This window comes from Necator americanus, chromosome I (genome assembly GCF_031761385.1).
Source record: "Necator americanus strain Aroian chromosome I, whole genome shotgun sequence".
In the NCBI taxonomy this organism is placed as follows: domain Eukaryota; kingdom Metazoa; phylum Nematoda; class Chromadorea; order Rhabditida; family Ancylostomatidae; genus Necator; species Necator americanus.
Genome location: NC_087371.1, coordinates 30,879,388 through 30,887,881, shown reverse-complemented (window position 1 = coordinate 30,887,881; position 8,494 = coordinate 30,879,388). Strand labels below are relative to the sequence as shown.

The window sequence follows — 8,494 nt, the reverse complement described above, 5'->3', positions numbered from 1 at the left end:
ATGAGTTCTGGGTTCAGTGAATGTTAGAGACAAGTCTATTTTGATGACTAGAGAGGAGAATTATCGTATAAATTATTTGGGAGCAATGGTAACTTGCCATACTTGGTTGGCTGACTTCTGCACTATATTGTAGGCTTGAATTTAGATGATACCTGCAGAACGACGTTTTATGACTAGTGGCCTTGTCACCTTTGTTCAGGGTCTGGTGGGGAAGAAAGTGTTTGCGGAGCTTCGAGCCGGTGTAATTGCAATTGGTAAGATTTAAAATACACTATTTGCATTCGGTTTTACTAACATAGAACGGAAGATTGAGTTATCAAAAACGTTTGATACTTCAAATATTCAGACGCTTCGAATATTACCTAAACTTGGGTATTCGAATATTTTATCGAAAATTAGGTACATTGTAGTTTGCTGAAGTAATAACTGTCAGCTTTGTCAAGATTGTCTTGCAGTTTCATCCGATGACTGAGTTCAATCCTTGTTTTTCGAGATTCTCTTTGCTTTGCTCATGAAACTGATTTGAACTGTGAAGATAGTGATTCTTTAAGATGTAAGTCTAAGTCGGTTTTATAGACGTCTTATACGCTGAAAGTTCGAGGGATTACAAGGATGGACCCGCCTCACTGCATTCTGGACTCTTATTATACACACAAACACAAATCACAGCATAAGATCGTTGTTATATAGCACGATCATTGAAATGACGTACTTATATTCTACATCCAGAACCCTATGTTTTCTCCCAACATCGTCAATTTCTCGCTCTCTTTAAATAACATCTTCGTTAATTAAGAAATATTCGAATACTCATGTATTTCCAAGAAAGAATTGAGCGAATTTATTATTGACGCTTTATTTCTTGTCTTCCAGGCATACTCATTGACTGCGATCATTATCTAAATTTGCGGATTCGTAATGCCATAATACTTCGTGCACGAAAAGCAGAGCGTTTCGAGGAGTTTTTTGTTTCTGGACGGCATTTGAGGTGATGTTTCTAAGACTAAAATTTTGTTGCTATCCATTTATTCTTCAACTACAGACACTGGGACAAAGGTTATGATGAAGACTACTGTCAGGGCTCCGTTTCCAATAAGTCATCTAAACTGAAAAAAGTCGATTAAGGTCTAGAGAGTATGTAGAGTGACTGTTTCCAACTGCAATTTCACCAGTGTGATTTTTTTTATCCATTAGTTTAACCATCCAAGTTTGGCAGATCTTTATCGAGATCTCTATCTTTGTTAATGTTTCGACATTATCGCCTTCGTCAGAAGCTGAAAAAGTCAACCCCACAAAAGATCTATCCTCTCAAACCGTCAAAAGGGGTTTCATAAAGAAATCTGGCGGCTCGCCCCGAAGATTATAACCCGCAGCGGTATTGATATAAGAGTATTTCGCATATGGCGTAATACACTCATCTTTTCTCCTCATTTTTGTGCTTTAGGTAGTAATCCAAAATGCTCTCAACTTCTGCCTCTTTTCTCCGTCTTGACTCGAAAGACAAGAACGTAACTTCAAACGTAACTCTGTTTTGAAGTTTCCTCTAAGAATTTTGCGGAGAGCTGTGAGAGAGGTGAAAAGGTTTCCCGTCCAATTACCTGTGTAATCGTCAGTACACGATAAGCACGCGATGGAGTAGGGCACTTACGATACCATGCAATCACTCTGCCATATGGGCAAACCTTGCACCCACTCATCCGTGCAGAGTCGGTCGTACGCACGACTATGTACCAGCTGACGCTTCAGGCTTGCTGATCATTTTCTCGCATTTTTACAACTCTCATGTCATTCTGTAGACGAAACTTTTCGCAGATAGCTCTATACAACTCAGCTCATGCAGATGAATTTTAGACAGACCATAATATTTTCTGCATTTGAGCATGGTATCCACTGACTATTCCTATTTGATTCAAAAGCTACGTATTCAACATCCCACAAGTTTCAAGGATAGTTGAACATGGGTAGTGTGATTGTTATTCATTTAGGATTCACATAATTGTTTCTATTCATCAATGAATTCACAAGGATGTGATTACCCTTTTTTATTTCCGATATCATCTAGTGCCACTGACGGTGACTGCTGTAGTCGAACCATCACAAAATCACAGGGCGCTTCGACTAAGAGTTGTCTCCGCTCCTGTAAGTCTACTGTGGAAGCTATGTCCACAGAGCAGCCTACTTCCCGATTTGTCAGCGGTCGCAGAAACGTCTAGGCAAAAATTCAAAACTCAAATCAGTCTACGAGTACAAACCTTTCGAATTTGAGTGCTAAGAAATCTCGACTTTCAAACAAAACAAAAGCTGGAAAACGGAAACGTTGCGCCGCTACTACAGTATTTGGCGCCGACTTCAAGAGTGTCCTCAGGTCCTCTTTCACCACCTTAGTCCAGAAATTCCGTTTTCGGCCAGGTGGATTCTTCCAACTCGAACCCGGCAAACTCCCCAGAACTCGTTGAACAAGGCGATCTGCTGGTCTCCCTAATACATGACCAAAGAAGCGAAGACGATTTACTTTAGCCACTTTCGATGGCGGTGCAAGATGTTGGTATCTTCCACTTGTCATCCGCCGGTATACCACATCAAGTTCTGCGTAAGGATCTTCATCCTCTCCATAACCGTTGATAGTGCTGCCCAAGTCTCCGATCCGTACATCATGATGGGAGGAATTGCGGATAGGTAGACTCGCAGCTTGACTTCGTTGGTGATGGGGTTGACCATTCGTTAAGGAGTTAAATGCAGAAGTGGCCTTAGCGCATCTTTGTTGAACATCTGTCGTAGCTGCCGTTATTCTTCAGCGTACAGCACAGGTAACAGAACTCATCGACGAGTTCTATCGGTTGTCCGCCCACCCTGATTTCCGTTCGGGGTCTCAAAGAGATCCACATCTGCCTGCATTTATCAGGGCGTAGACGTAGTCCATAGGCTGCAGCCAGCTTCGACCCAAGGTTGACAACATGTTGAAGTTTCGTACTGCTTTCCGCGAATATAACGACATCGTCGGCGTACTCGAGGCCAGTCAAGGGGCACCCTGATGGTGCTAAGACAATGTCGGCAGGACACTGGTCGACTGTTCTTCGCATAATGTCGTCAATGGCGAAATTGAACAGGAAGGGTCCTGCCATTGCCCCTTGTCTTACTCCAGTTACCACTTCAAACGGTGTTGTACATCCTGTTGTTGTTGGCTGGTGTTCGAACTGCAGCAGTTGTTCGTTGATTCATGTCATCAAACAAGCGAACGAACTTTCCTGGTACTCCATCGGCGCGAAGCGCACTGAGAAGACGGCCTCGGTGAGGAGAGTCGAACGCGGCTTCAAAGTCCAGAAACGCTAGTTGCATTGGCTTCGAATACCGCTGCCAGATTTCGATCACTCTCCTGACGATAAACACCTGGTCAATCGTAGATCGGCCAGGACGAAAGCCAGCTTGCTCGTCGCGCGTTGTTTCTTCGCGATGTTTAATGAGTCGGTCCAGGATAATGCGTTCCAATACCTTGTACATAACACGCAGCAAAGAGATTCCTCGATAATTCCTGGGGTCCGTGACGGATAACTTCTTGTAGAGGGGAATTATAATAGCGTATCTCCACGAATCAGGTATCCTTTCGTCTATCCATATTGAACGGATGATCTTTGTCATGTCACGGATCCCAGACGGAGGAAGATATTTTAGCATTCCTGCGCTAATCCCGTCGTCTCCACCAGATTTCCCATTCTTCATTTTTTGAATACAGACCAAGACCTCCGACTCGATCGGTGGCCCCTCGTTAACCGCATACGTCTGTCTATGAACATTCGAGTTCAGGAGCTGACGGTGCTGACGGTGGTTCAGCAAGGTTTTGAAGTGTTCCTTCAAAAAAAGAAGGGTTGCTTCACCGACAGCTACCCCATTGGCAGTGTTGAGGACAGGGGAACATCTTTTCGTTTTGCCGCTATACTGTTTTAGTAGAGCGTAGCCTTTCCATGGGTTCCTGTCCTCCCACGCCTTCTCAAACTCCATCGCTCTTGACGTCCACTCGTTATCGCGGTGTTGTTGCAGTTGACGGCGCAGCCTCCTTCTTAGACGCTTTTCCTGGTTGAAGTCACCAGCGCTGCGCGCGACACATACAGAATTGTACGTGGATTTTGTTTCTTGCATATGCAAAGACAAACTTTTCCTTGGGAATAGAACCGGGAGTGTTTTCCTTGCAGCGTCCTGGATGCACTTTGTGAAGGAATCCGCATCGCTAAGCTTTTTCCTGGTCCGTACTCCAACATGAACAGACACGCGTTGACGGAATTTTGTTCTGCATTCATCGTCTTTCAGACTTGCTTTGTCGATCTTCGGTTGAAGAGGAACTCCTCAGTTTCGCTTGTGAAACCGTATTTTGAAGGGAAGGAGGTGGTCAGAGTCGAACGCGACATCCCAAACAACTCTAGGTTTTCGGATATCTGACTGAAGAATGTTCATCGCCAGAACGCAGTCGAGCTGTTAAGTGTCCTCATCTTCCGCTTGCGCTGCTCTTCAGGCGTTAAAAGGGTTGACCCCTGCCACGTGAGCTGATGGCGTCGATGATTCCTCTTAAACGTGGAAGCGATGATGAGGCCCATCTGTTCGCACAAGTCGACCAGACGGTCACCGTTGTCCGACGTGCGCTCCGCTGGATAATACCATTTTCCTAGCACATCGGATTGCTGTTCGAGTCCCATCTTCGCATTTGCTTCGATTCCGACAATGACCACATGCTGGCCTGGTATTTTAGACATCAATGCATTGAGTTCATCATAGAAGGCGTCTTTACTGTTGTCCTCGGTTTCAGTAGGTGCGTGAGCTCTTACGATCTAGAGTTTACGTCCTCTGCGATCCCGCAGTCGTAGAAAGGCGCATCTAGACGACGTTGAGCCAAATTCCTCCACCAGGTTCTTGATTCCTTTAAGTTTTTTAATCTGCGTTTCTTAGAAATTTATTCTCAACTTTTCAGATCTAGTTTCAACTTTTACCCTATTTCTGTTTCACTGTGACTCTTCGAGGTACTGATTCCAGATAAGATAGAACGAACTTTTTTCTTACAGATATGTACACCTGGGACACGTTGTCGACGTTAGCAAGGTGATAGATGGAGCTTCCAAAAATCGACAAAAACAACAAGGAAACACACTAAACAATAAAAACAGAAATACAATAAAAAATAATACTCCAAATACAGTGACCTAATTATGAAAATTGTTCCAAACATTTATACCTGTACAAATAAATGCTCAACAATCAGTGTTCAACAAGTAAAACATAACAGAGTAAAAAAAAAACATCTCCAACGAAATATATCTTTGCGATGTTATTCAAACTTAACAATAAACAACAAGAACAATTCATGTAAATAACTAATCATGTTTTCAAAATTCATTGAGAATTCGTCTGTACTGTCATTTCAAACCACTGTCGTATGGAATCCGCTAGGACTGAAGGAAGCTGCATGACCGTTTTGATGATCGTATAAAACGGAAACGGGAAGACAGTCAAATACGGCTTCAGTATCTACAACAAAGAAATCCTTTCAAGTCTTTTATCACAGAGAATATAATAATGAGGAATATCATATGAACGGTGTCACAACCGCAGACAGAATAAGCTAGTTATTATAGTTGATCCTAGGTGTTTTGGTTATGCTATTCATCTATGTATATGCATAGTGGGAATCAAAACGTAATAAAGCGCAGTGCAGATGTGTAGGTTGCTGTGCGTGAAACGGCACGGTGGAGCGTTGCGGTTATATCGGTGTGAGAGTTTTACTAGCACCATTCATTGCTGTACTTCGCGACGGTTCCATCTCAATTCCATCCGTTACCTCCAACGTGCCGCTTCGAGTGCAACTGCTTGTGCAACTACGTCGTGCTTCATGTCGTTTTGTCTCGACTATATGTGTTTATGCATATATACATGAATATGCATATCCATGTGTATACGTATGTGACGCATACAGGCATCCCAATCTTAGTTGGATCCGTTTGGCCGTCTTATACGTGCTAAGCTTATGGAGTATTCCGTCAGTCTTCCTTGCTGCAAAAATGGTCCGAAGATGCGGCGCTGCACATTGGCGCGCTCCAATCGTTGTTTTGACACGACTACATGTATTTATGCATGTGTACATGAATATGTATATGCATGTGTATACGCATATGACGTATTTAATATCTATAGTAGGGTCAAAACGACATGAATCACGAGTGTAGTTGTGGTGCATTTGCGTATGCGGTCAAAACGACCAGGTGAAGGCAGCAATTGGAACCGAGGTGGAACAGTCGAAAACTGCAACGATGGGTGGTGCTAGCAATGGTTTCACCACCCTCATGGCCGCTACGCTCCACCAACGCGCCTCGAGAGAAGTTGCGTACGCAATTGCGTATGTGCTTTATGTCGTTTTTACCCTACCTTTTAGTGTGTTAAAGAAATTGTTTAATGCAGCAGGAGAAGTTCAACGAGATTATTCATGTGCGTAGGCGCCAAAAAATGGAAGTAAAATGACCTGACGGACTAAAAAAAAAACAAGAACATGATACGTTGCCTTTGGTTACGGTAATACCAATAACTCTGAATGCAACATAAGCAACATGCATTGTCGTATTTTTCTGTGGGAATAGTGCAAAAATCTGCAGTCAAAACATTTCTGGAGGAGAAATATGGGATACTACTTACTATGGAGTATCACCTAGAGTGATACTCCATGGTTCTAAAAACTTTTACTCATTGCATAGTGCGAGAGAAGAGCACCGGCCAAAGTCTAAAAGTCCTAACAGCTCGGACGTTTAGACTGCTGAACAGCAAGCCACTAGCATTGTCACAGTTGTAGTAATAAGTAATAATAATATAGAGAAACGAACCACATTTCCTCCTTGAAAGACTGCTACAGATAAATCATGTATAGATTTCTGGCCAGAATCAAGTATTACAAATAAGACAGTCACTCCTTGCAGAGCTGACAAAGCCTGTTTCACCTGTAAATGCGCTTCTTATATGAGAAAAAAAAAACACACACACACAAAAGAGTGGCACATTCTCCAATAATGGAGACAGATGTGGAGACTGCATCTAATATTACGCTAATCAAGGGGCTGAGCATAAAAGTCTTGCGGATGAATATGCAATTAGGAGAAATAAAACCAATGGATGGGATGCATGAAGGCAAAAAACTAAAATAATCATAGGGTGACCGTTTGAAGCGCTCAGATTCTTTTTTTTTTTTTTTGTGACGTGAATTCATCTGCCATAAAAGGTGAAAAATTAGGGATTTCACTAGCGCTAATTCACACTAACTACCGAAACCAAGCATTATTTAGGTTACCAAAACCAACATTCAAAAACAACTTTGCTGCTCCCACCCATTTCAGCATTTGAACTGCCTGTTCTCGTATAACGATACCCCTTAGAAGATACTTAAGCCTATTCTTTGGGGGAAAAAAGTAGCTTAGCCATTTGAATTCTTTGAAGTTTTCGGATTAGTGGGTAGGCGTGGTAGCAAAAGGCAGAATTAATGCGTTCCTCGTGAAAACAGAATAATTTAGACGCGACTGAATCTACTGTTACAGTTTTGTTTGGCCTCACCTTATCTGCGCCTTGTGCTAAAGCGCCTCTTCCATCGGAGATGATGATTAAGAGCTGTTCGCTAGTTGGCATTCGTACATTACTTAGAATTTGCCTTGACCGATTCAAAAGCAGAATAAGATCGGTAGATGATTGGTCGAAGGATAGCTGAAAACCAGTCATCAGAATAATTTGATTCGGAGTAATGCTTCTAGAATCTCCCACGATACCTTTTGCAATAACTGTGATCCAGGCATCATGTGATCACCAAAGGGACTTATTATTTTCACATCACTTCCAAATAAACACACAGACACGCCACCAGCATCACATCGTCGCAGTGCTTCTTCGATCACACAAACTGACTCGCAAGTCACCTGAACAGAAAAAGCTGTGGAATGAATCGAATTGTCAACTATACTGGTACAATTCACAGCAAAGTTATCGTGTACCTTCAAAGCAAAAAAGGTACAATTTTACTTTCTTGTATGGAATGTAACACCCATCTTATTACTTTAACCTTCGAGCAGATATATCCCTTGAAAGACATTTCTTGAAAAGCAACAAGTTATACACCAACATTTTTCCCAAAATTGTGAGGTACAACAAACGAGGTTCGAATAGTGCATAACGCAGTATGGATATATTCTTGTAAAAACAACATGAAGCTTGGTACAGTTATGTAAGCGGCTGCGCTCGAAGCGGTGCGATGGAGCGAAGCGGACAGAATCAAGAGGGTCCTCCGGTAACACCAATCGTTGCTGCAGTTCGCGATGATCCCACCTCGATCTCAACCGCGCCACTTCGAGCGCGGCCACTTATGAAACTGCAGTTTTGACTCGAGTATAATAGTGTTTACTTCACAACACAAATAAAATGCAGTCAGCGGGAAGTTTTTCGTCAACATAATTTAGAAAGGAACTGTTCTGATTATCGTTTC

The 8,494-nt window shown here is 42.6% G+C and overlaps 4 protein-coding genes across 7 annotated transcripts in view; 1 reads left to right on the top strand and 3 right to left on the bottom strand.

Annotated features, from left to right (window-relative positions):
- Nucleotides 1-145: 145 nt before the first annotated feature.
- Nucleotides 146-1,124, top strand: RB195_007373 (uncharacterized protein; the record flags this gene model as incomplete). Its single annotated transcript, XM_013451673.2, has 3 exons — nucleotides 146-254; nucleotides 874-988; nucleotides 1,043-1,124. The coding sequence occupies 3 exons, from the start codon at nucleotides 146-148 to the stop codon at nucleotides 1,122-1,124; spliced, it is 306 nt and encodes a 101-aa protein (XP_013307127.2).
- Nucleotides 1,125-2,233: 1,109 nt separating this feature from the next.
- RB195_007372 (uncharacterized protein) lies at nucleotides 2,234-3,122 on the bottom strand (the record flags this gene model as incomplete). Of its 2 annotated transcripts, XM_064180964.1 has the most annotated exons (2): nucleotides 2,234-2,746; nucleotides 2,850-3,122. In XM_064180964.1, the coding sequence occupies 2 exons, from the start codon at nucleotides 3,120-3,122 to the stop codon at nucleotides 2,234-2,236; spliced, it is 786 nt and encodes a 261-aa protein (XP_064037792.1). The 2 variants fall into 2 exon arrangements, with proteins under 2 accessions (XP_064037792.1, XP_064037793.1); XM_064180963.1 differs by lacking the exon at nucleotides 2,234-2,746 and having other exon boundaries at nucleotides 2,748-3,122.
- A 28-nt stretch (nucleotides 3,123-3,150) lies between these two features.
- RB195_007371 (uncharacterized protein) lies at nucleotides 3,151-4,134 on the bottom strand (the record flags this gene model as incomplete). The annotated part of the gene is made up of 1 exon (XM_064180962.1): nucleotides 3,151-4,134. The coding sequence occupies one exon, from the start codon at nucleotides 4,132-4,134 to the stop codon at nucleotides 3,151-3,153; it is 984 nt and encodes a 327-aa protein (XP_064037791.1).
- A 308-nt stretch (nucleotides 4,135-4,442) lies between these two features.
- RB195_007370 (uncharacterized protein) overlaps nucleotides 4,443-8,494 on the bottom strand; it is a gene marked incomplete at both ends in the record, with an annotated part of 44,829 nt that continues 40,777 nt past the window's right edge. The window contains 5 exons of one of the 3 annotated variants that reach the window (XM_064180960.1): nucleotides 4,443-4,817; nucleotides 5,398-5,511; nucleotides 6,855-6,968; nucleotides 7,576-7,722; nucleotides 7,785-7,931. In XM_064180960.1, the coding sequence (XP_064037788.1) occupies nucleotides 4,443-4,817; nucleotides 5,398-5,511; nucleotides 6,855-6,968; nucleotides 7,576-7,722; nucleotides 7,785-7,931 (897 nt within the window). Of the gene's footprint in view, nucleotides 4,818-5,376; nucleotides 5,512-6,854; nucleotides 6,969-7,575; nucleotides 7,723-7,784; nucleotides 7,932-8,494 lie in introns of those variants that run through there. The other 2 variants (XM_064180958.1, XM_064180959.1) reach the window with 2 other exon arrangements.